Source organism: Bombina bombina, chromosome 5, assembly GCF_027579735.1.
Source record: "Bombina bombina isolate aBomBom1 chromosome 5, aBomBom1.pri, whole genome shotgun sequence".
Classification (NCBI taxonomy): Eukaryota; Metazoa; Chordata; class Amphibia; order Anura; family Bombinatoridae; genus Bombina; species Bombina bombina.
This window is the reverse complement of record NC_069503.1, coordinates 225,213,882-225,241,642: the sequence shown is the minus strand read 5'-3', so window position 1 is coordinate 225,241,642 and position 27,761 is coordinate 225,213,882. Positions and strand designations below refer to the sequence as shown.

At 39.0% G+C, this 27,761-nt stretch overlaps 1 protein-coding gene across 2 annotated transcripts in view; it reads right to left on the bottom strand.

Annotated features, from left to right (window-relative positions):
* Positions 1–27,761, bottom strand: part of EPC1 (enhancer of polycomb homolog 1) — a 623,061-nt gene that overhangs the window by 564,446 nt on the left and 30,854 nt on the right. Inside the window, exon 1 of one of the 2 annotated variants that reach the window (XM_053713858.1) lies at positions 8,475–8,925. The exons of the other annotated variant lie outside the window; for it this stretch is intronic. Coding sequence (XP_053569833.1) covers positions 8,475–8,627 — 153 coding nt within the window. The 5' untranslated portion in view covers positions 8,628–8,925. Of the gene's footprint in view, positions 1–8,474; positions 8,926–27,761 lie in introns of those variants that run through there. 2 annotated transcript variants of the gene reach the window in all.

The window sequence follows — 27,761 nt, the reverse complement described above, 5'->3', positions numbered from 1 at the left end:
ATGTGTGGGACTCCATCTGCGAATGCGATGGTTGTGAAAAAAATATGTCGCCTGTAAATTTTTGGAGACATTGTGCACGCGATGCCCTATAAATACAAGTGCGCATGCAATGTGGAGCAATTACAATATTTAAATCACTATTTGCAGCTACCTCTCCATTGGATGGGGTACGGTAGCTGAATTAACAGTCTGCCTCCTGTGGGCGGTCGTTACTGCTCTTTTATGGTGGTTTACAAAGATAAAATAAGGGATTTAGAAACTGTTTTAAAAAAAAAAAAACACTTTTTATTTTATTCTTATTATAATAAGGTGTTTTATTGATGTCATTATATGATACATTAGCAGCCATCTTAACAGGAACTGGGAAAGACTGAAGTACTACCCTGTCCTTGTATACCTTGTTAAGCTTAGCAATCGCAGGTTCCTTTGGTATCTTAGGTTCCGGAACCTCCAGAGTAGCAAGCACCTGCCGTAGCAGAAAGCGCAAATTCTCCATCCTAAACCTATAACCAGGCTCCTCTGCCGCCGGAGGTTTAGAGTACATGGACTCCGACCCAGAAGGAGCCTCCTCCGAAGAGTCTGAGTGGGCCTCGTCATCGTATAGAGCCTCTGCATCTCCCATTGGTGAGAACAAACCCTGGGATGGGCTGCTATGATAAACCCTACGCTTGCGCTTAGCAGAACGTGGTAAGGCATGGATCACTTTAGAAACCGCCGATTCCATTTGGTCCGCAAAGTCTGACGGCCAACGAATCTCTCCCGAAGGAGTAACGGTTGGACCTTGGGTGCGCTGCATGTTCAATCTGAGATGAATGTAGGGAACACACCTCCCGGGACGAAGAACCCTCAGAGGTGAACGGCTCAGTGGTACTAGACATCCGTTTACATTTGGATGTTGTAACTTTATCAAGGCATGTGGAACATAGTTGAGCAGGCTGATCTACCAGAACCTCCTCACAATAAACACAGGAATGAGACTTTATTAAGGAAGGAAAGCCTTCCAACGTGTTAAGAGTCCTCCATCGCTTGCGCGCTTGGTTAGACTAATTTTATTAAAAAGGCACCTTTATACCACCAATGGCTGGGGCCCTCACCACCTCCTAGGACACGGACTACAGAAACTGCTACGTCTCCTGCGCCACAGATCAACAGGAAGGATAGATAGCCACATCCAATCGCATGGAATTCCTGGCAGGACAGCCCCTGCACTAGGGAAAAATGCGCCAAAAAATGGCCGCGCAAGTTTCCGCAAGTAACCTGAAAGTTCCACACATTGCCAGAGCCTCATCTCGCACATAGCGCAGCAATGACAATAAACAATATCATGTATAGACCCCCCCTGTTCAATAATCTCCCTTCCAGGAATATTAACCCTTGATTCTGTAAAGATAAAAAGGCGCCACACTGTGACCCTGTCTTCTATGTTATTGTCATGATTCAATCATGTGGAGTAGTTGCTACCTGGATTGGCTACCCGGCAGAGGTGGTATTGTGGTCTCAGCCTGGAAAGGGTTAATGTGAACTGCTTTTTCTTTGTGTGAAATCTGTAAGCCGAGACCCCTCCTTAGCCTAGTATTCTTTGTGTAACTGTGTGTAGGAATGCAAAACGCTCCTCCCCTTGGAAACTGATACTGGGAGCTAAGACTTGTTATATTGATTAAACCTTGTCGTAAATTATAACAAGGGCGGTGTCTTTGACAAGACAAAGAAAGTTTAGTTTAAGGGTATGTAACAGAAATACTTTTAGGTAGAATTGCCCTGGGACCAAATCCACTAACATCATGAACAGCAGTTCAACACATATCTAAAGGAATTTGGTAATAAGATATTGTGTTTCTATTATTTTTATGTCCCCTTTTCTTTTTAAAGAATTGTAACTTTGCAACTGTATGTTATTTTGAATGTCTTTATAATTTCGCACTGTATAACCTGTATTGATATTTTTGTTATTAAACACATCTCATTCTGTATTTTGGGCTCTCTGATCTGAATTCACACTCTGTTGAAAGGCACGTTATCCAATTGTTAAATTGTGTGAGTTTTTAGGGGTTCCCAAAACACCCCTTTAATTTAGAAGTTTTCATGGTGGCAGAAATTGTTAGAGCAGTGTGGACAGGATTTGGGGGTTAATGTGGTGTCCCTTTTAAGGTCCTTTTGTAGAGTTGCAAGGTTAAGGGAACCAGAGCTGTGTGCCATTAACCCCTTCATGCCCACACCCCTATATTGTGACGTTGAGAAGGTTCAATTCGTCACAGTTATCATTAATTAATAAAACATGAAACAATCTTACTAGAATCTACGCCATGGAACAGGAACACGGTCCTTCAAGTGTGACAGGTTAGTAGCTTTGCTTCTGACATGGACTTTAGTGAAGAAAGCAGGCAACAAAACTCGTCAACGCTGATTGCTTATGGAGCTGTTAATATGAGTCGGGAATGGTTTTGCAGAAAGACTCTGTCTGCATCTCCGGACTCCAACTTTCGCCCAGGCTCTCACTGAGAGGCTGACAGGACTACTTAAAATTTCAGTCCCACTGCGAAGAGTACTACCCGCCATAGAAGACTACTCCAAAACTCTGGTACTCCTCTGCCATCCTCCTGTGACGAAAGGCAAAGAATGACTGAGGGGATGAAGGAAGTGGGGGAGGTATTTAAGCCTTTGGCTGGGGTTTCTTTGCCACCTCCTCCTGGTGGCCAGGTTCTTAATTCCCAATAGTAATGAATGAAGCTGTGGATTCTCCTCCCCGTTAGATGGAAATATATATTTTTATTATCAGTCTTTTAGAGCCCTTGGAAGGTGATCAAAACACCCTCATTGCACAGCTCTCACCGTCTTTCAAAACCCCTGTATTTTTACTGCAAACTTATTTTTTTTGCAATAAAAAAAAATATATTTTCTAGCAGCATAATTTCTTTCAAAATATCTATTTACTTTGAAAAAAAGAGAATTATGGCTGAGCATCTGATGAGTGACGAGGAAGCAGCTGAGTTCCTTATGAACTCCGACTTTGTTTCCATCTCAGAAGACGCTAGATCTGCTAAAGAAGATTCTGACAGCGACTTTGTCCATGGTGCACATTTTTTGTAAAGTACACCCCTTGGTGCATCAAATAAAAGGGCTATATGTATATATAGTGCAAAGTTTGAGTGCGTAAGAAATAGCTGAACATGTCACTTTACTTAGAAAAAAATATATTTTCTAACCAAAGCACCATATTCTGTTAAGTTTTACGCACTCCACTTTTATGCTAGAAATATATCTAGCCCTCTCATTTGATGCCCAAAGAGGAGTACTTTATACAAATCTGTACTTTATGTACCCTTTTTAACGTCCCATGAGGCTAGAGCTGTTTAATTGCAGACGTGACAGCCAAAAAAAAGTTTAAAATAATTGTCTTCATTTTTAGGGGTGATGTCTGCAATTAGACAGCTGTAGCCACCTGGGAAGTTAAGATACATTAAATAAATTGCACACTTTTGGAAAGTACACCCCTTGGCGCATCAAATAAGGGGCTACAATTTTTGGAGTGTGCAATATAAAACTAAACAGCGCACTTTGCTCAGAAAACGTTTTGTTTTTTAAACGAGTGCAATATTTGCTTATTTGTTACATACTCCAGTTTTGAATTATAAATAAACCTTCATCCGATAGACCTGGGAGTATAGTTTCTAAAAATGTATAGTTTAGTTGCCATATCTTAGGTTCCCTGGCAGCTAGAACTGTTTAAAGGGACATAATACTCATATGCTAAATCACTTGAAACTGATGCAGTATAACTGTAAAAAGCTGACAGGAAAATATCACCTGAGCATCTGTATGTAAAAAAGGAAGATATTTTACCTCACAATCTCCTCAGCTCAGCAGAGTAAGTTCTGTGTAAAAAGTTATACTTCACCTGCTCTCAGCTGCAGGTAAAAATAAAAAAAATGAAGAAATGAACAGCAGCCAATCAGCATCAGCAGTGCTGAGGTCATGAACTCTTACTGTGATCTCATGAGATTTGACTTAACTCTCATGAGATTTCATAGTAAGCTTCCTTTACCTGATTGGTGAAATAATATGAGAGTTCACGAGGCTCATCCTTTCAGCTGTCCTAGGACAGACACACTAACATGCTGCTTAGAATTCCTTTACAATGGGAGGTGGCTACTGAGGAACTTTTGAGGTAAAATATCTTTCTTTTTTACATAGAGATGTTCAGGAGATATTTTCTAGTCAGCTTTTTACAGCTATGCTGCATCACTTTCAAGTGTTTAAACATTTGGGTATTATGGCCCTTTAAATGCCAGTAACAGAATATTAAATTTAAAAATGATGTTTTTGATTATATACTACATTTACATCCCGGCAATAAAACAGTATAAAAACACAGTGAAATGTTCTCAATTTGTACTTATTTTATACAGGCTATATACTACAAATATTTATCCACACAGGTTTTGATGATAGAGTTTACAAAAATAAAATTGCATACTGTTAATTATTGAGTCAGTAAAAATACACTTTTTTCTAATGTTTTGCTTTATTTTTCAAACATAACAAATACACATATAATAATTATAATAATAATTATATATTTTGAATCTACAGAGACTGATAAACAATATATAGTATGTATAGGTTATTCACACAAAAACAACTTTTAAAAGTGTGTGAATGTGAACTGCAACAAAAACCTCAAAAACAGCTTAGCACACAGATGGAAATGGCTTAGCACCTGTAGCCACCTGGGAATTTAAGATACAGTATACAAGGTACACAGTTTTGGAAAGTACACCTCCTGACGCATCAAATGAGGAGCTGCAGGTATTGCTAGCACAAATTTAAAGTGCGTAAGGCATAAATGAACATGTCACTTTGCTTAGAAAAAAATATTTTTTAAGCAAAAGCACCATATTCCATGAATATTTGCGCACTCCACTTTTGTGCTAGAAGTACATATAGCCCCTCATTTGATGTGTCAGGGGTTGTATTTTCTACAAATTGGTACTTTATGTACCCTAATTTAACTTCCTAGGTGGCTAGAGCCGTTTAAACTGCAGATATGGCAACCTTGAAAATCTTATTTTAAAAATGTCTTTAAACATTTAAGGGTGATGTCTACAATTAGACAGTTGTAGCCACCTGGGAATTTGAGAAACAGTATACAAAAGGTACACCCCTTGACGCATCAAATGAGGGGCTGCATGTATTGCTAGCACAAATTTAGAGTTTGTAAGATATAAATTAACATGTCGCTTTGTTTCATTTTTTATTTTATTTTTTACAAGTACTTCAGATTTGTGATACAAATAAGACCTTATTTGATGCAGCTGGGGTGTAGTTTCTAAAAATATATAGTTTTGTTGTCATATATTAACTTCACAGGCAGCTGAAGCTGTTTAATTGCAGGCAACAATACATTAAATTTAAAGATGCTTTTTGTTAAGGTCTATCAAATTGACACATCGGCAACAAAACAATAGAAAAACAGTGAAATGTTCTCAGTCTCTGCTTATTTTAGACAGGTTACCTACTGCAAATATTTAGCAACAAAGGTTTTGATGATAGAGTTTAGAAATGTTTAATAATGGTATATTTAGAATCTGCTAGGTCTGCTGAAAAAAAACAAAAAACAGTATTCACACAAACTTTACTTCTAAATGTGTTTAAACATGAACTGCAACAAAAAGCTCAAAACCAGCTTAGCACCCAGGTGGGAAATGGCTTAGCAGCGAAAGGGTTAAAGGGACAGTTTAACCCCCCCAAAAACATGCCCCCTTTATATTATTCCCAATGATCCTTTTTACCTGCTAGAGTATATTAAATTGATTACAAGTAGCTACTTTACTCCTATTTCAGCATTTGAAATAGATGATTTAGCCTGTGGTATAGCCACCTATACTGAATGTTTTGATACTGGAGTATATGCTATTGACAAGCCAAAGTAAACACAGCCAGCAGAAGAAGTTACACTCTCAGTGGGGATGCAGGATAGTTAAAAGGGCCATAAAACCCAAATGTTTAAACACTTGAAAGTGATGCAGTATAGCTGTAAAAAGCTGACTAGAAAATATCACCTGAACATCTATCTCTACATAAAAAAGAAAGATATTTTACCTCAAAAGTTTCTCAGTAGCCACATCCCATTGTAAAGGACTTCTAAGCAGCATATCAGTAAGTCTGTCCCGGGACAGCCGAAGGATTGAGCCTTGTGCACTCATGTTATCTCCCTATTCAGTGTAAGGAAGTTTACAATGAAATCTCATGAGAGTTAAGTCAAATCTCATAAGATCACAGTAAAAGAGTTCATGACCTCAGCACTGCTGATTGGCTGCTGTTTATTGCTTTTTTTTTTTTTTACCTGCAGCTGGGCAGTAACAGAGTATAACTTTTTACACAGAACTTACTCTGCTGAGCTGAGGAAATTGTGAGGTAAAATATCTTCCTTTTTTACATAGATGCGCTCAGGTGATATTTTCCTGTCAGCTTTTTACAGTTATACTGCATCAGTTTCAAGTGATTTAGCATATGAGTATTATGTCCCTTTAAGTAATAACATTTTAATTTTCCATTGTTCTCAATGTATTGAGCTTTGGTGTTCCAGACAATTATAAAAAGATAAGGAAGCTAGTCTGTGTACACAAAGTTATAACATAATGAGATCTGTTATTACCTTAAGTTCAAACCCTTGTAATAGGCTGTGGTGTCAAAGCACAAAACCAGCTACTTCATATACACAAACCTGAAAATGCAATTTCTCAAATATTTTATACTCTGCAGGTGGTATAACAAGTAATTTAAAATACATTAATGGAAAAACAATTTTACAGTGTACTGTCCCTTTAAAGGGGAGGGGGAAAAACGTTACAGTACACTGTACCACAGAGAGCGACAAAACCAGGAGCCTCTGGCTCGTAGAAAATGAACCCCTGGATCCTAACTATTTGAGAAAGATGTATACACACACACCCTGCTCTCCACTGAAAATGTTGCCATCTAGATGAGGACAGTTTAATACTTTGCAATATTGTAACATCTTCTGTTTGTAAATATTACTTAAAGGGACAGTATACACTCATTTTCATATAACTGTATGTAATAGACACTACTATAAAGAATAAGATTCACAGATACTGATATAAAAATCCAGTATAAAATGGTTTAAAAAACGTACTTAGAAGCTTTCAGTTTAACTCTGTTGAAAAGGTAGTTGGAAAGCCCACTGCAAGTGGGAAATAAGACACTCCCCCCTCCCCCTTCTTTTGCATATGAAAAGACCCTTTACACAAACAGTAGCAAGCTGGAGAAGGTAGCTGACGGTATTCAAATAAAACTTTGGGGCTTGGTTAGGAGTCTGAAAATCAGAGCAATGTTATTTAAAAATAAGCAAAACTATACATTGTTTTAAAAAACAAAACTTTATGGGCTTTATAAACAGATCATCTACAAAACATTTATGCAAAGAAAAAATGAGTGTATAATGGCCCTTTAAGCTATCCAAAGCACAAATGATTATTTAACAAACTGATTTAATGGAAACGTGTAAAAAACAAATAATAAAGCAAACAAATATTAGCTAATTTTAACTTAATTTTGGTTTAAATCATATCTTGGTGGTCAGTGAAATCAGCTAGTTGGTGTGTCCATTAAATAGGTCCTGGGCATAACAAATTGATAGAAAGAAAGCCAGACACACCATAACCGTGTGTTGTTTAACAACCTGAGATAAGTAGATTCAGCATCACAAAAACTGCTGTGAATCTAAAAATGCAATAAAACTTTAAGGATAATGTAATTAAAACCAGGTTTGTGAAGCAGATATTCATAGATGACTTTCAAGCTCTAAATATACAGAAACACGTTAAGAAACTGCTTTTCAACCAATAGAAAAACTACTAATAGTTATAAAACCATTTAGCGAAGGTATATTCACAAGATTAAAGTATTGAGGAAAGTATAGGTTCATAATTATTTTCCTGTGTTAAATCACTTTTGTATAGCAAATACTTCCACATAGGATACACACTCTCTGTTGATTGGAAGCAAGCTGCACAAGCCTGGCTCACATTGACAGCTCTGTATGTACACAAACAATTCCACAAGGTGAATAGCTAGTGATTTCTTGCACCCCCTGGCGTCAGCAGAAAGAACTACACCTTCATTTTTCACACACCAGGCCCAGCCCAAAGACAGGATACACACACATCAAAATGGCGGACAGCGGCCCCGTCACGTGACCCCCTTTGTGCCTTCCCGGTCTCCAAAACCTAGCAGAAAATATCTCGGTAAAAGACATGGGCGCACAAATTAGCGGGGAACGGGACGGTGACGCTTCATTTGGACCCACCAAGAGCTAAACTAAAGGGTGCAGTGAAACTGCGCCACAACTAAGGCGGCCAAGGATGAAAATGGCAGCCATTTTGTGTAAGCTTGCGCAGAGAAGATACCGGTAGAAGCTGCAGCAGAGGCCAGGCTAAAATAAAAACATTTACCGATTCTTCTTCTTTCTCCATGCCCGTCGGCATCTGCGGTACTGCCCGGTTGATGGATGCATATTCGTGCAGGTCCGGTAAATCCTCGCAGCGGAAGACGGGTAACGGTTTGGACGCGTCTAGCGCCCGCGCCCGAAACGATAGTTTACTCATTTTCTGTCTACCACAAAGCCATGCGACCGATGAACGGGGAAAACCTCCCGTGTCGCACTGTCATGGAGGTCTCCGTGCTCTCCCGTTGCTTTCTTACTAGCCCCCGTGATCAAATTTGTACGATCCCGGTACTCCGGGTGTCCGAAACTCTATTTAGTGTGTTATTTTGTGGGGGTTTTAGTGCTCCGGTGTCTTACTCTCTCCCTCCCTGTTCAATACGCCATGGCCAATATGGCGGACATTAAAACTCCACTGTCTGCTCCCCCAGCCAACCCGAGCTGCGCAGCCATTCCCATAGTGCATCGCGCGCCTGCTCGCACACCGCAACCGGCCTAGCCGCAATTTCCACGGTCACGCTTACATATTGAGAGCGCGCGTTTCTCGTATACCAGGTGTATTCACAAATTTAGACGAAAGCTGTTATTCCGCAAAGGTCAATCTGTACTAATTACATTAACAGCAATACAAACTCTGCATATTTTATATAAATAATTTACATTTTAGTTCAGATAGTCCGTAATACACTTCGCATTATGCATGCCTTAAATTGCACACAAACTAGTAATGTCTGTCATGCATTTGACTGTAGATAATGTTTGCTAAGTGGATTTATTAAAAAGAGACGGTAAAGGCTAACAAACTCCTGATTCAGATGGAGCATACATTTTTAAACAACTCTCCCATTTACTTCTGTTATCAAATTATCTTTGTTCTCTGGGTATCCTTTGTTGAATATTAAACAGGTAGGTTGCTAGGAGCATGTATGTGTCTATAGCAGCACTGTTTGTAACTATGTATAACATTGCTATAATTGCAAACTGCTGCCAGATGGCTTAGAACATGCATGCTCCTAAACTCTACCTAGGATTGTTTTAACAAAGGATACAGAGAAGTAAACAAATTTAATAGAAGTAACAAGTTGTTTAAAATCCCATGCTTTACTGTCCCTTTAAAGGTTATTCAGTTTACAGAGTATCATAAACAGAATGGATACAGTAACAATACTATTTTAATTGTAGGGTTTGCTCAGTATAATTCTAAAATGTTAGATATTATTTTTGTTAAATAACTTGTAAATAAAATGTCCAGGTAATATTTTAATTACACCACTTTAAATACATTCCTAAAAATAGTGCAATACCTACATACAGCTACTATCATTTACTTATTGCATCACATTTACCTTGTTTTCTTGGTATCCTTTGTTGAAAAGTATAATAAAGGAGCTGGGAGCTAGCTGATTGGTAGCTGCACATATATGCCTCATGTGATTGTCTTATTGATGAGTTCAGCAGCGCATTTGCTGCTCTTTCAGGAAACGATACCAAAGAGTATGAAGCAAAATTAATAATACAAATACATTGGAAAGTTGTGTAAAAATGCATGTTCTATCTGAATCGTGAAAGAAATGTTGTTTCATGTCCCTTTTAACCCCTTAACGACCACAACGTGCCCTGGATGTTAATGGTTTTTCAGGTCATAGTAGTGCGGCAGAACACAGCATTATCTCCCTTCCGGCTGAAAACTTACTGGAATAGCACAGTCTCCCCAATGGCGGCAACACCGCGCTATAACAAAAAAAATACCAATTCAAAGACTAGTGACATACAGGGTACGTCACTGCTCGCTAAAGGGACAGTCTACACCAGAATTTGCGTTGCTTTAAAAGATAGATAATCCCTTTTATTACCTATTCCCCCAATTTTGCATAACCAACAGTAATAATAATACACTTTTTACCTCTGTGATTACCTTGTATCTAAGCCTCTGCAGACTGCCCCTTCTTCAGTTCTTTTGACACACTTGCATTTTAGTCAATCAGTGCTCACTCCTGAGTAACTCCACGTGCAGGAGCACAATGTTTTATATATATGAAACATGAACTAATGCCCTCTAGTGGTGAAAATCTTTCAAAATGCATTCAGATAAGAGCCGGCCTTAAATGTCTTAAGAAATTAGCATATGAGCCTACCTATATTTAGCTTTCAACTAAGAATTGGAAAGTTGTTTAAAATTGCATGCCCTATTTGAATCATGAATGTTTATTTTGGACTTGACTGTCACTTTAAGGGGTTAAATTATTTTATTTTTAAACAAATTCCTTTAAGAGTTGAAGGGACAGTAAAGTCAAAATTAAAATCTTGCATGGAATGTTAAACATCTTTACAATTAACTGCTATTATCAAGTTCGCTTGGTTCTCTTGGTATTCTTTAACTGCTTAACAACCACTATGTACCCTGTACTTTGCTGGTCGTTAAAGGGATAGGAAAGTCAAAATTAAACTTGCATGTCATTTTAACACACCTGTCTCTTGTGATTGACTAACTAGATGTGTTCAGCTAGCTGCCAATGTTCATTCAGCATAGGATAACAAGAGAATGAAGCAAATTTGATAATAAAAGTAAATTGGAAAGTTGATAGTTCTGATTCTATCCAAATCACAAAAGAAAATGTTGGGGTTTTCTGTCCCTTTAATTGATTGTCTGCTTTATAATATCACAATTAGGAACTTCCATGTCTTCCTAACAGCGCTGGGCTTTAATGCTGTTAGAACAGCATGGAACATCCTGCCTTTTTTTGCGTTCTGCACCCTCCTGCTTTTATTCAATGGGAAATCCGACAGGGAGGGGCATGCCTAGCATCGTAGGCAGTACCCCATGATCCAATCCCAGCCTTGAAATCACGTGATCGCATCAACACTCGTGTAATTTAGTTTTTCAAGCAAGTGTTTACAATTAAACACTTGCCTCCAACATGAAGGGGTTAAAGAGTAATCCTAGGTGAGCTCAGGAGTGTGCACTCATGATTAGCCATCTGGCAGTGGTGTTTGCAACTTTTCTTTACAGACACATTATACAAAGCTGCAAACACTGCTGCTATAGACACGTGCACACTCCCGAACTTTTATCAGCCTGCCTGCAGGCTTATCTCTTCAACAAAAGAAAGCAAGTTTTTATATTAGAGGTACGTTGAAAAGTTGTTTAAAATCACATGCTCTGAATCATGAATGTTTCATTTTTACTTTACGGTCCCTTTGAAGACAGTTATTCTCATGGGACACCAAACTTTTGATTCAGATAAGGATAGGGCCAGTGATAGCATATGTATGTATGCTTAATCCTGATTTGCTCACCAGATGTAGCCTCATCTGGAGTGGCACATGATTACCACTTTGAGCTACGTATTGAACCTATTTTCAGGGGTTAAATATACATGAAAATAAATTAATTTGTTTTAAAGGACCAGTCAACATTAGATTTGCATAATCAACAAATGCAATAGCACTTAGTCTGAACTTCAAATGAGTAGTAGATTTTTTTTATAACAAATTTCAATGTTATGTATATTTCCACTCCCCTTGTACAATGTGATAGCAATCAGCCAATCACAAATGCATATATGTATAATCTGAATTCTTGCACATGCTCAGTAGGATCTGGTTACTCAAAAATTGTAAATATAAAAGACTGTGCACATTTGTTTTAATGGAAGTAATTTGGAAAGTTTTTTAAAATGACATGCTGTATCTGAATCATGAAAATTTAATTTAACCTGAGTGTCCCTTTAACTAAAATCTGACAAAACAGAGCACCAGAATGCCACACACTCTATATCCTCCATTCACAACTTGCTCCCCTCCCAACAGCTATTTCCTTGCATGACCATGCTGCTTCTAGTCTGTGAAAACTGGACTCTTCCCCTCGTGTTGATATCTTTAATCCCTTGCCGTCCTAACTGCATTGGGCTTTAGCGCCCTTAGGACGGCATAGAATGTCCTAGCCGTTTGGCTGGACTAAAGCCAAAGGCGTTTCCTGAATGGAATTGCAGGCTGGAGGGCATGCCTAGCATCATAAGCACTCCACCCAGACACAATCCCATTATTGGAATTGCGCAATTTCACTTTTTACTCATTTGTTTATATCGTAACTTTGTTCAGATGTAGATAAATATGTCTGGGTGGGAAGGGGTTAAATGGACATTCTAATAAAAAATTGCATGTTCTACTTTGTTAGAGCTTGAACATTTTGCATAACTGAGCTTTGTTCTCTTGGTGTTCTTAGTTGAAAGCTAAACCTAGGAGGTTCATATACTAATATCTAAGCCCTTGAAGGCCACCGCTTCATTCAGGGTATTTTGACAGTTTTTCACCACTAGAGGGTGTTAGTTCATGTGTGTCATATAGATAACACTGATCATGCACGTGAAGTTCCAGTGAGCCAGTATTGATTGGCTAAAATGCAAAAGAACTGAAATAAGGGGGGGAGTTTGCATAAGCTTAGATACAGGATAATCACAGAGGTAAAAAACAATTTGTTTACCTGATAAATTTCTTTCTCCTACGGTGTATCCGGTCCACGGCTTCATCCTTACTTGTGGGATATTCTCAATCCCTACAGGAAGTGGCAAAGAGAGCACACAGCAGAGCTGTCCATATAGCTCCCCTCAGTCTCCGCCCCCCCAGTCATTCGACCGACGGTTAGGAGAAAAAGGAGAACCATAGGGTGCAGTGGTGTCTGTAGTTTACAAAAATAAATTTAAACCTGACCAAATGCCAGGGTGGGCCGTGGACCGGATACACCGTAGGAGAAAGAAATTTATCAGGTAAACATAAATTCTGTTTTCTCCTACATTGGTGTATCCGGTCCACAGCCTTATCCTTACTTGTGGGAACCAATACCAAAGCTTTAGGACACGGATGAAGGGAGGGAACAAGTCAGGTAACCTAAACGGAAGGCACCACTGCTTGTAAAACCTTTCTCCCAAAAATAGCCTCCGAAGAAGCAAAAGTATCGAATTTGTAAAATTTGGCAAATGTATGCAGTGAAGACCAAGTCGCTGCCTTACAGATCTGTTCAACAGAAGCCTCATTCTTGAAAGCCCATGTGGAAGCCACAGCTCTAGTAGAGTGAGCTGTAATTCGTTCAGGAGGCTGCCTTCCAGCAGTCTCATAAGCCAACCGGATGATGCTTTTCAGCCAGAAAGACAGAGAGGTCGCAGTCGCCTTTTGACCTCTCCTCTTGCCAGAATAGACGACAAACAAGGACGATGTTTGTCTGAAGTCTTTAGTTGCTTTTAGATAAAACTTCAAAGCACGAACCACATCAAGATTGTGTAACAGACGTTCCTTGTTAGAAACTGGATTAGGACACAGAGAAGGAACAATGATTTCCTGGTTAATATTCTTATTGGAAACCACTTTTGGAAGAAAACCAGGCTTGGTACGTAAAACGACCTTATCTGTATGAAACACCAGATAGGGTGAATTACACTGCAAAGCAGACAATTCAGAAACTCTTCTAGCAGAAGAAATAGCTACCAAAAACAAAACTTTCCAAGATAGTAACTTAATATCTATGGAATGTAGAGGTTCAAACGGGACCCCTTGAAGAACTGAAAGAACTAAATTTAGACTCCATGGAGGAGCCACAGGTCTGTAGACAGGCTTGATTTTGACTAAAGCCTGTACAAACGCCTGAACATCTGGCACGGCTGCCAGACGCTTGTGTAACAAAACAGACAGAGCAGATATCTGTCCTTTTAAGGAACTAGCTGACAGACCTTTCTCCAATCCTTGGAGAAAAGATAGTATCCTTGGAATCCTAATTTTACTCCATGAGTAACCCTTGGATTCGCACCAGCAAAGATATTTCCGCCATATCTTATGGTAAATTTTCCTGTTGACAGGCTTTCTAGCCTGGATCAGAGTATCTATAACTGAATCCGAAAACCCACGCTTAGCTAGAATCAAGCGTTCAATCTCCAAGCAGTCAGTTGCAGAGAAACTAGGTTTGGATGTTCGAATGGACCTTGGATTAGAAGGTCCTGCCTCAAAAGGTAGCTTCCATGCTGGAACCGATGACATATTCACCAGGTCTGCATACCAAGTCCTGCGTGGCCACGCAGGAGCTATCAAAATTACAGAAGCCTTCTCCTGTTTGATCCTGGCTACTAGCCGGGGAGAAGAGGAAACGGTGGAAAGACATAAGCTATATAGAACGACTAAGGCGCCATCGCCTTGGGATACCTGGACCCGTAACGTGGAACTTTGGAGTTCTGACGTGACGCCATCAGATCCAGATCTGGAATGCCCCATAGTTGAGTTATCTGGGCAAAAACCTCCGGGTGAAGTTCCCACTCCCCCGGATGGAAAGTCTGACGACTCAGATAATCCGCTTCCCAGTTGTCCACTCCTGGGATGTGAATTGCTGATAGATGGCAGGAGTGATCCTCTGCCCATTTGATGATCTTGGATACCTCCCTCATCGCCAGGGAACTCTTTGTTCCTCCCTGATGATTGATGTACGATACAGTCATGTTGTCCGACTGAAATCTGATGAATTTGGCCTCCGCTAGTTGAGGCCATGCCTGGAGCGCATTGAATATCGCTCTCAATTCCAAAATGTTTATCGGGAGAAGAGATTCTTCCCGAGACCATAGACCCTTAGCTTTCAGGGACTCCCAGACCGCACCCCAGGCTAAGAGGCTGGCATCGGTCGTGACAATGATCCACTCCGGTCTGCGGAAACTCATTCCCTGAGACAGGTGATCCTGAGTCTCTGGTTTTCTGGTCCATTTGTATCTGGGGAGACAAATCTGCATAATCCCAATTCCACTGTTTGAACATGCACAGTTGCAGTGGTCTTAAATGAATTCGAGCAAAGGGAACCACGTCCAGTGCCGCAACCATTAGTCCTATTACCTCCATGCACTGACCTATGGAGGGTTGAGGAATGGATTGAAGAACTCGACAAGTGTTCAAAAGTTTTAACTTCCTGACCTCCGTCAGAAAGATTTTCATTTCTACCGAGTCGATTATTGTTCCCAGGAAGGGAACCCTTGTGAACGGGGACAGAGAACTCTTTTCTATGTTCACCTTCCACCCGTGAGACCTTAGAAAGGCTAGAACAATGTCCGTATGAGCCTTTGTTTTGTGAAAGGACGACGCTTGTATTAAGATGTCGTCTAGGTAAGGTGCTACTGCAATGCCCCTTGGCCTTAGCACCGCTAAAAGGGACCCTAGCACCTTTGTGAAAATTCTGGGAGCAGTGGCCAATCCGAAGGGAAGAGCCACGAACTGGTAATGCTTGTCCAGAAAGGCGAACCTTAAGAACTGATGGTGATCCTTGTGGATAGGAATATGCAGGTACGCATCCTTTAAGTCCACGGTAGTCATATATTGACCCTCCTGGATCATTGGTAAAATTGTCCGAATGGTTTCCATTTTGAATGATGGAACTCTGAGGAATTTGTTTAGGATTTTTAAATCCAGAATTGGGCTGAAAGTTCCTTCCTTTTTGGGAACTACAAACAGGTTTGAGTAAAAACCCAGTCCTTGTTCCGCTGTTGGAACTGGGTGTATCACTCACATTTTTAAAAGGTCTTCTACGCAATGTAAGAATGCCTGTCTCTTTATCCGGTCTAAAGATAAGTGAGACATGTGGAACCTTCCCTTTGGAGGAAAGTCTAGAACAGTGTTTTTCAACCAGTGTGCCATGGCACACTAGTGTGCCGTGAGAGATCCTCAGGTGTGCCACGGCAGACTGACAACAGTGTGACATTTTTTAAACTTTGCTTGTTTTTTACTCCCAGTGCAGGGGTAGTTTGTAGAAGGCATGGCATAACAGCACAATACATACAGTATGTGTGTGTATATATATATATATATATATATATATATATATATATATATATACACATACTGTATTAGGCTAAAATGTGCATTTTTTTTTTTTAAATTTTGGGACGGTGGTGTGCCACGGCAAAAAAAAGGTTAAAAATCACTGGTCTAGAAGATACCCCTGAGAGACAATTTCTAGTGCCCAGAGGTCCGGAACATCTCTTGCCTGAGCAAAGAGAGAAAGTCTGCCCCCTACTAGATCCAGATCGGGGGCTACCCCTTCATGCTGTCTTGGTAGCAGCAGCAGGCTTCTTGGCCTGTTTACCTTTGTTCCAGCCTTGCAATGGTTTCCATGCTGGTTTGGGCTGGGATGCGTTACCCTCTTGCCTAGTAGCTGTAGAGGTAGAAGCAGGTCCGTTCCTGAAATTGCGAAAGGAACGAAAATTAGACTTATTTTTAGCTTTGAAAGGTCTATCCTGTGGAAGGGCATGTCCCTTTCCCCCAGTGATATCTGAAATAATTTCTTTCAACTCTGGCCCGAAAAGGGTCTTACCCTTGAAAGGAATATTAAGCAATTTTGTTTTGGACGACACATCCGCCGACCAAGATTTTAACCAAAGCGATCTGCGCGCCACAATTGCGAAACCGGAACTGCAAAGCGGCATCTGTAATGAAAGAATTAGCCAACTTCAGGGCGTGAATTCTGTCCATGACTTCATCATAAGAAGTCTCCTTCTGGAGCGAGTTTTCTAGTTCCTCAAACCAAAAAGCCGCTGCAGTGGTTACAGGAATAATGCAAGAAATTGGTTGAAGGAGAAAACCCTGTTGAACAAAAAATTTCTTAAGTAAACCTTCTAATTTTTTATCCATAGGATCTTTGAAAGCGCAACTGTCTTCTATTGGTATAGTCGTGCGCTTAGCTAGCGTTGAAACTGCCCCCTCTACCTTAGGGACCGTCTGCCACGCGTCCCTTCTGGGGTCAACAATTGGGAACATTTTCTTAAATATAGGAGGGGGAACAAAAAGGTACACCTGGCTTCTCCCACTCCTTAGTCACGATATCCGCCACCCTCTTAGGTATCGGAAACGCATCAGTGTGTACTATTACTTTTGACAAAAACGTTACTGTGTCTTTAAATAATAAAAGTGCACACTTTATTACTGAAACATCAAAAAACCATCAAATAAATATCCGATTTTAACGAAATTTTCACCAGTGTCTTAATGCTTTGAAAAGATTGCACACAAATTTTCAGACTAATTAACCCCTTAATGCCCAAACCGGAGCTAATAACAGCAGTTAACCGGTTAAAAATACTACAGTACAATGCCACAGCCTCTACTGTGGCCTTTACCTTCCTTAGGGGTTATTTAAGTAGGAAATAAGCCTCCCTGAAGTCCTTCCTAATGTCTCTGGACTCCCCACGTGAAGCTGCATGAACTGCCTAGTCAAGACAACTGCGCAATTGAGGCACGAAAATGAGGCCTCCTCCCTCTTCATTCCAGAGTGGAGGGGCCTTTTAGACTAGATTAGGTGTCCAAATAAGTGCCAGGCGCAATATTAAACCCCATAAGTGTTTCAAAGTCTGAAAAAACACCTTATATATACTGAAAACATGCTAAAAAGCAATCGATTAAGCCCAAAATAGTGTCAACCAGCATAGAGCCCTTAATATAAGCCATCATTTTATACAGAGTCTAAGAAAATGGCTTACCTATCCCTGAGGGGATTTCTGACAGTCTTCTAGCATTACTTGGTCTTGTTAGAAAAATGACTGATCATACCTGAAGCAGTTAAGCCTGCAAACTGTTCCCCCCAACTGAAGTTCTCTGGTATTCAACAGTCCTGCGTGGGAACAGCAATGGATTTTAGTTACTGGTGCTAAAATCATATTCCTCTCAGCAGAAATTTTCATCACTATCTGCTTCAGAGTAAATAGTACAAGCCGGCACTATTTTAAAATAACAAACTCTTCATAGAAGAAATAACTACAACTAACACCACATACTCTTTACCACCCCCGTGGAGATGCTACTAATTAGAGCGGCAAAGAGAATGACTGGGCAGGCGGGGCCTGAGGGGAGCTATATGGACAGCTCTGCTGTGTGCTCTCTTTGCCACTTCCTGTAGGGATTGAGAATATCCTACAAGTAAGGATGAAGCCGTGGACCGGATACACCAATGTAGGAGAAAAGATAATCAGAACTCCATATTTTGTTTTCTAAATCTCCCTTTTTACAAAACTGTAGTTTACGTCATTACTTGTCAGGTCAATCTAAACAAGTGCTGAGTGTCTGTTTGGGTGTCTGAGTGTGTTTCTTTGTGTGTCTGCTAGGGAGTACATTGGAAAGTGTCTTAAAACTGCATGCTCTTTCTAAATTATGAAACCATAATTTTCACTTTAGTGTCCCTTTAAGTTACATAAACAAAACTGCATTCTCTTGCAGACAATTAATGACGACTGATATTTAGTTAGATATTAAGTTTTGTTTTTAAAAGGGACATTTATACACTATGTCTTTGCATAAATGTTTTGTTGATGATCCATTTATATAGCCCATACAGTTTGTTTGTTTTTTAAATGTATAGTTTTGCTTATTTTTAAATAACATTGCTCTGATTTTCAAACTCCTAACCAAGCCCCAAAGTTTTAGGAGAATACCAATGTATACCTACTCCAGCTTGCTCCTGTTTGTGTAAAGAGTCTTTTCATATGCAGAGGAAGGGGCAGTGTCTGTTATTTCCCACTTAAAGTGGATGTTCTAGCTACCTTTTTAACAGCCAAGCTGGGAGTTTCTAAGTAAGTTTTTAAACGGTTTTATACTGGATTGTTATATCAGTATCTGTGCTGCATATTTGTTTTATAGTAGGGTCTTTTACATGCAGTTATATGAAAATTGGTGTATAATGTCCCTTTAACCAAACATTTTTGCACCATCCCAAGGATTCTGATATTATAATTTAAATATTACTTTTTGAAGTGAAGGACTATGGAGTTACACATTTTTCTATTATGTATAGTGCCACTTCAGTATACGCGTAGCTCCCGCGCCAATTTCACAAGTGCTTTTGTTTGGCATGCAAATATTTCTTATGTTTGGACAATAGACTGCTTTTAGATGCACTAAGGGGGGGGGGGGGAGTCACTTTAATTTCTTATACGTATGATACCGGGATTCACAGCTACAATTGAAACGGCTCTAACCATAAAACTGATAGATTTGTTTCTATTGCAGAGTGGTAAAAGGGACAGTATATACCAATTTCATGTAACTGTATGTAATAGACACTACTATAAAGCAGAATATGCACAGATACTGATCTAAAAATCCAATTTAAAACCTTTTTAAAAACTTACTTAGAAGCTCCCAGTTTAGCACTAATGATGAGGTTAGGCTGGGACACCCATTGGGAAAGCAGACACCCCCCCCCTCCCCTGCATAGGAAAAAACAGATTACAAAAACAGGAGAAAGGAGTCTGCAGAGATCAGTCTACATCAGATACTTTAGGGCTTGGTTAGGAGGCTGAAAATCAGCAGGTTATTAAGAAATAAGCAAAACTATACATTGTTACAAAAACACTCCCAGATGGGCTATATAAATGGATCATCTACAAAACATTTATGCATAGAAAGCTCTAGTATAAGACATCCGGTAGGAGCCGCATGACGTAAGACACCGTAGTACCCGCTCACAAGATCGAGCAAGAGGGTAAGCTCTACACCCTGTCTCCAAATTTCCATAGACAGCCCGCTAATTTTCTGCCTGGAGAGACAACCAGGGTGTACCGGTTGCCTAGCAAGGCGATTGACGGCCAGTACACCAGGGCCGTAACCTAAATCCAGCCTGTCAGCACCAAAATAACTGGAAGCTGAGTGCAGTCAGAAGAACGTAGCCTTTGACTCCTGCGAGTGACTCTAGTTGGGATGCTAGAGGGACACGAAGTTCCGAATCTGCACCACCAGAGTCCCCTGGGTGAGACACACCGGAGCGGACGGAGAGGTGTCCTGTCTGGATCTGTGTTGGCGGAGGGTGTGGATGACGACCTCACAGTGGAGTAGCTACAGAAGAGACCGCAAGTATACAGATTAAGGCAGCACGCTTAGCGTCAGAAGTTAGCGCATACACTCAGTATTTGTGACTATTTGTTCTTGCTGGGGCCCTGTGGAAGCCGTATAATACTTTGGAGGCAGTTATGTGACCCCTGTATATACCCATTATCAGCTGGCAAGAAGTTGCGGGAGGATAGCAAGGTCACGCAGCACTAAATCTAATATTGCCATTCAGGAACTTTATCCAGAGTTAAGGATAAGGGGATTCTGTGTGCCTAGATTGTGTGGCTCCTTTCCCCCTTCTATTGATCTGACTCTTGTTCGGGATAAAGTGGAATAAAAAATCTACTATATTAGGGGGGGAAGCGAGAGAACTGACTTTATTCCTGTTCTGTTGAAGCTTTGAAATTATTGCAGGAGGAAAGAATAAATGGAAACAGATAAAGAAATATAGCAAGAATAAATTAAGAGGAGAAAAATCACCTCTAAGTTGGACGGTATTAACATAGGGTACCCCTTGTAAATTATACTAATTACCTTATATATTGTGGCAGGTTCTATGTAGGAGGTGGACTATTTGATACTGGAGAGTTACTCGACTAAGAGATTTCCTCAGATAATTTTCTATGATGTGGAGGTTATTATTATAGCAATCATTTAGCCTTGGTAGTCTCAGTTTGTGATTATGAAGCATGTTGTATGTTAACTAAACATGAGCTAATTTGTTCTGCATAATACCCCATAACGCAACAAATATCTTAGCTTCATATTAAACTCATGCTATAGATAAGAATAACTGGAGTGTTGAAAACATAGTGAATATTACCAGAATATAATAAGCTGCTGTCTGGCATAGTATTTGGATAGACAATTAAAATTGTTTAAGTATTAATTGGCAGGCTTTACTTTACTTGATTTCTTGTTTATTCTTGCACTGTATCCAACACGTTTTTTCAAATAGTAAAGAACAAAAAAAAAACACACTGATTCACACACATATACTGGCGCACACTTTAGACAACCAGTATTAAAAGATCATACATTTAGTTTATTCCTTTCACTTTTGATTAAAGCTCTTTTTTTGTGTGTGTGTTTTTTCATTTTCACAGTATTGTTACACCTTTTACTTGTTTAGTTTCACACCTCAGTCTTTTATGGATTGGTTCATCACCAACCCTAAAAATAGATCCCCCTGCGGTGCCTGCCAAAAAAAGAAAAAAAAAAAATCTAAACCTGGTTTAGACAAATCAATTGATTTACAGCCACGCCTATTCAAAATCTTGAGGCAAAAACAATGTTTAACCAAATAGCTGATCTGGTACTCCCCCAGTTTGATTCTCTTAAAAAAGAAATAGTGAGATTAACAAATACATTTCGGCAATTCTCAAATAGAATTGCAGAAGTAGAGTCAAGGGTATCTGAGCTGGAGGATCGTGGTAGCTCCCACGAATCCTTGCATAAAAAAACATTCTGACAGGATTAAAACTCTACAATGTAGAATAGGAGGATAGGTCCCAATGCAATAACGTCAGGGTTGTAGGGCTCCCCGAGACCAGCGAGTTTGAAGATTTGGTAAAGTTTGCTTCCCAAACACTCCCTCAAATGCTCGGTATGAGTACCCAAATAGAAGGAATTTTAGTGGAGCGAGCGCATAGAACAGGGTCCATAAAGAAGTTCAGCAATGGGAATAGTAGACCCCGTATAGTGGTGATACGGTACCTTAACTTCCAGGACAAAGCCAATATCCTGAGACATTTTATAAAAGCCAATACATTAATGGTGGGTAAGACTCGTATACATTTGATCCAGGATTTTTCGTCAGAAACCTCTAAAACAGTGCTTTCCAAACTGTGTGTCGGGACACACTAGTGTGTCGGCAGCAGTGTGTAGGTGTGTCCCTGCTTCAGCACAAATATTTTTAAATTTAATTATTTTTTTTTTTAAATTGTTTTTTGGTTTCTGACTTTCCACCTGCCTGCTACGCATATCACATGGTTGACACGTGATTGATACCTAGTGGGTCACAGATCATCTTAACCAATTGGCACAGCTCAGTGGGAACTGAAACTATTACCATTGGCGGTACATTGGCTCGTGACTGCACGTGTAGCCAGTGAGTGGGACAGCAGTGTGTTTGCAGCCCGGGCAGTAGTCAGTCGGACTCGCAGAGCTCTGAGGGTGGCAGCTTAAACGCTGAGCAGAAGTCAGTGGGATTTTTTTGCAACTAGCTCCCAGTAGTGCATTGCTGCTCCTGCTCTTGATATATGGATAGGAAGTGGAAGCTTAAAAATGCTTGATGATGAAATGTGAGTGTCTTTATCTAATATTACACCAAATATTCCGAAACTGTTTATCTCATCAAGCTCATACATCCCATTAAAATAGTAAGTAGCTATTGGTGTTATTAAACTTTTTTTTAATTCTTGCACATACATACTGTTACTTGTAAATACATTTTGTTATTATATTATTTATGTATGTGTCCTTATCTCTTAAAACAAGTTAGTTTAACCTCCTTTTTGCTAGTACAACTGAATTACTGTGTCACAATCAGATTTAAGTCTAAAAAGTGTGTCACCAACATGAAAAGTTTGGAAAGCTCTGCTCTAAAACATAGGGAAATGGCCACATACTGTACAGTTTTAATTAAGGCAGGACTTAGAGCAAGGTTGGAATATCCAGCACAAATACTAGTTTATCGGGAGCGGGAGAAAGAGAGAGAGAGAGAGAGAATTTGATTGGCTCACCCATGAGTTCAGTTAGAAACCATTAGTGCATTGCTGCTTCTTCAACAAATGATACCAAGATAATGAAACAAATTAGAAAGTTGTTTAAAATTGTATTCTCTATCTGAATCATGAAAGAAACAAATTGGGTTTCATGTCCCTTTAACAGTACAACAGAGGTGAAACTTTTTTTTGAAAGACATAAGATAGACCTGGTAACCCCAGAAAAGGTGATCCCATTATTTAACTGGAAACAGTCGGGGACCGGTATAAAGTTTACTATATGCGTTAGGATAGGCAAGGAGGCTGAATTTTAGTTACCAATGATGTTTGTTTCAGTATGTAAACCCTTCTTATGCTAGAAGGGAATGTTTTGTGTTTATTTTAATTTTGATTACCGTTTGTAGTGGGTCACAAGAAGTAAACTTTTTAAGTGCTGTGTTTTTTTAAACACAGATCTGTCGTATGGATTTTGCCTATTTTTTTTTTCTCCTGTCTCTTCTCTTTACGCTGGGAGACATATGAGATTGCAATGGATTCAACATAAATCTTGAAATTAATTTGGTATCTTGGAATGTGGGAGGGATAAAATCCCTAAAAGAAAAAATATTTTTAGGCTGCTTTTAAACTCCAGAAGCCAGATATAATCTTTTTACAAGAGTTGCACTTAAAGGCCCGAGAAATTGAGACTTTGAAGGTTGGGTGGATTCCGGAGGTCATTGCCACACCATGCAGTAATAGGAAATATGCGGGGTTGCTATATTATTTAATAAGAAACTCACTTACAAAATCTTAAACCAGGAACTAGACCCATCAGGTAGATTTATAATTGTACAAGTTGAATTAAATAATACAAATTTGGTCACTTTGTAATTTATAAGGTCCAAATAATGTTGATATGAAGTTTTGGAATAAATTGAAAACTAAATTGGCCCCTTATCTAGATCACAATTTAGTGTTATCGGGTGACTTTAACATGACCCAATATCCAGAGATGGATAGATTTTGGTTAAAGTGAAGGTCAATTTGCGGCTAATGGAATACTGAAATGTATTCAATCACTTATCACCATTCTAGTCGCTAACTTTGTTTTTCACTTTACATATTAGGTTTTATATAAAATCATATATTAGAAAACTTGCCGTTTGCATTCCAACTCCTCCCCTCCACCACTTCTTTATTCAGTAGTAGTGACGTAGCAAGCAGTCCCATACGCTCTCTACGTCTGTTCTTAAGCTCGTGCACAAGATTAAGATTGAAAATGCGCATGCGTATGTCCATCCAAATCGCGCATGCTTTACATTTTGTATGCGTTTTGCGCATCTCATGAACCAAAATGACGACATATGACGCTGTTGAGGAAGATGTGCATGCGCATCACTTAGTAGTGACGTGGCGGGAAAGGGGCTGAACGCCCCGGGGGGGAACGAACATTGGAGAATTAGATCTTCGATTGCTGTCAATCAAGGTAACTTAGATGGCGGGCAGACGAAAATAGTGTAATGGAGGGTAAATAAATGGTAAAAAAAAAAAAAAAAAGACAGTATGAGTGAAATGTATGCAAAATGATAAATGAACGTCAACATGGTTTCTTATAAACAGCATGACAGTGTGAGAGAGTCACCCGGACTTGACCTTCACTTTAAGCTCCCCAGGTTATTACCCAAGAGAAGCCACGTTTTTTTTTTTTTTAGAGATTTTTGTAAAACCCTAAATTTAAAGGATATATGGCGAACCCCAAGGCAGAACATGCTGTGATCTGAGCTGTCATCGCAGAAAATGCAGCATGTCTACAGAAAGAGTGGGACACATGCAAGATCTGTTAGCACTTACACTTTGCAGCACTGCTCCACATTAGACAGTTCTCTTCAAACAGAGCTTTGCTCTGGCTGCACTGTGTAGGTTTTTCTTAACAGAGTGCATCCAGAGTAAAGTGCTGTTTGAAGAGAACAGTTAAATGTGGAGCACCGCTGCAAAGAAATTTGTGACTGGCTCTCTGGGATTTTGAACCCCGCACCTAGCCATTCCTAGTCTGCAAAGCTGTGACTTCTAAATGTAAGATGTTCTTGTGAGCAATGCACCTTTTTATTTCTACCTTGTGATGTTAGAGCAAGAGAAAAGGAAACAAAATTTATTCAAGAAACATTTTTAAAAAAAATAAAATTTAAATTGAATGTTATTTCATAATGACCTGCAGAAATGATTTCACTAAAAAATTCATCGCAGAAAGTGAGGAAAAATTCTGCCTCTGGGATGGCGAATACAGCATCCCGACTCGCGCAACTTTTTGTGCAAGTCAAAGTCGCATAGAAATTTTTCAAGAACCGACCTATTTCTTTTAGAAGAGAAGTTGTTATTGTTGGATATCGATTCACAAATCTCAGAGATCCTACTTTCAGATCATCCCATAGTCAGTGTAAAATTTCAGATATCAAATTGGCTGGTGGAAAAATGTAGAGAATATTACAGAAATAACAGGGGATACTTACATAAAATAGAAACTTTTTGGGAAGCAGGCAAGGCTGTCCTCAAGGGCGAGATAAAAGCTTATATGATTAAAATAAAAAAAGAAATCCAAACTCAGAGAGGTTAAAAACACATACATAAAAGGTATTTGAATATCCCAAATAACATCAACTGGAATAAATATAAGCAAGCCAAAGATGCATGGGAGCTTTTTCTGAAGGAAAAATGGTCACTAGAGGATCTAAAAAACAGAGCTTTTTTTCCAGGGATACAAAGGCATCTCCACTAAACATTTAGTAAGAATCAGGAAAAAGGAAAAATAGTAATATAATATCTAGTATTAGGGACGATAAACGAATGTACTCAAGCAACTGAGATTAGGGATATTTTTTTATTTTTTTTTAAATACTACCAAAAAATCTATTCTAAAGAAAATATAGATAAACAAGAGCAAGATGGGTTTTGGCAGAAAATTCATCTGCCTAAAATTTCCAATGATGATCTACTGATTAATCAGTCAATATTAGAAGAATGTTAATCAGCTATTAAAAAGAATGAAACAAAACGAAGCCCCTGGTCCTGACGGGATATCTGCTGAATTTTATAAAATCTTAAATAAAGAGATACCCGCCACTTTAACCAAATTATTTAATCATTATTTGTGTGAGAACCAACATGAATTCCCCATATTTTAGGACCAAGTCATAACCCTTATCTATAAAAAAAAAAGGTAAAGACCCAGAAGACCTGGGAGCATATCGTCCTATATCGCTTTTAAACAACAATTATAAATTATTAATGTCAATCATGGCCGAAAGATTTAAAAAAGTAGTTGGAAAAATAATCCATACTGATCAAACGGGGTTTATGCCAGGAAGAAATGTAGTTCGTAATATAAGAAAAGTACTTCTGACCATAGATACCTATTACAATAAAGGAAAACAAAAATCCAGGCCTAGGGCAGATCTGGCTTTAGTGACAGACGCTGAAAAGGCCTGCGACTCGATCATATGGGAGCACCTGTTTTTGGCGTTAGGAAATTTTGTTTTTTCTGGAAATATAATTAATATGCTCACATTGGTCTATAAAAACTCTAGCTCACAACTGCTGGTTAATGATCTTTTGTCTCAATATATTATATTAAAGAAGGGTACGATGCAAGGATGCCCTTTATCACCCCTCCTCTTTAATATTTCTTTAGAACCATTGGCAGTATTGCTTATACAGGAATTAAAAGGAATTTTATTGGGGAAACGGAAAGTAATCTTATCTCTTTACGCAGATGATCTTATACTGTACTTAAGAGATACGTGTCAGAGCATTCCACATTCTCTACATCTTAATAGTTTTAGAAAATTTTCGGGATATAGAATTAATCCCACGAAATCTGAGATTTTATGGATACATAAGACTTCAGAAAGTATATACCCCCACATTTTTAAGGAAGTACAAAGTATGAAATACTTGGAAATTAAAGTATACAGGAATCCTAATGAGTGGTACAACCTTAATTATGAAGATTTGTTTGCTAATATGGCAAATGAGATGAAAGCATGGAAATTATATTATCTGTCTATATCTGCTAAGATTATGCTACTTAAGACCATCTTCTTTCCGCAAATTCTATTTCTGTTACAGAATTTTCCCCTATTTATAACTAAGCAAAATATTCTCAGGTTTAATGCTGCATGTTCATTATTTTAATGGGGAAAGACTCGGCCTTGAATAGCCATGGACAGATTAATTCAACAAAAATGTTATGGTGGTTTTTCATTGCCTAGTTTAGAATATTATAACTGGACTTGTATGATAAAATTTGCAGTAAATTGGTTAACAGAAGCAAACTATGTTACTTATTTTTATATAGAAACAAAACTCGTCGACCCATTTGATCTAAGGGCCTTGCTACATTACCCTCTTGTTAAACTACCAAACAATATTGTACACATGCAGACTTTTGTAAATACTATCACTGCATGGCAGAAATACTGCAAGGAAATAGGGCACGGTCCAAGGTCATCTCAATTCTTACCCATCACAGGGAATCCAGATTTTTCACCAGGATTACGTGATGTGGTCTTTCAAGAGTGGAAGAAGGGACTTGTTTATATTTCCCCATCTTTTACAGGATAATAATAAGATACTCCAACCATATGCAGAACTCTGTTAAATATGCTATGCTGGTGAAGAATTTGTATGCTTATTTACAGATAAGGAGCTATGCAGTGCAATTAATCAGATCAAGTGGACTTGATTGGGGATGCTATTGA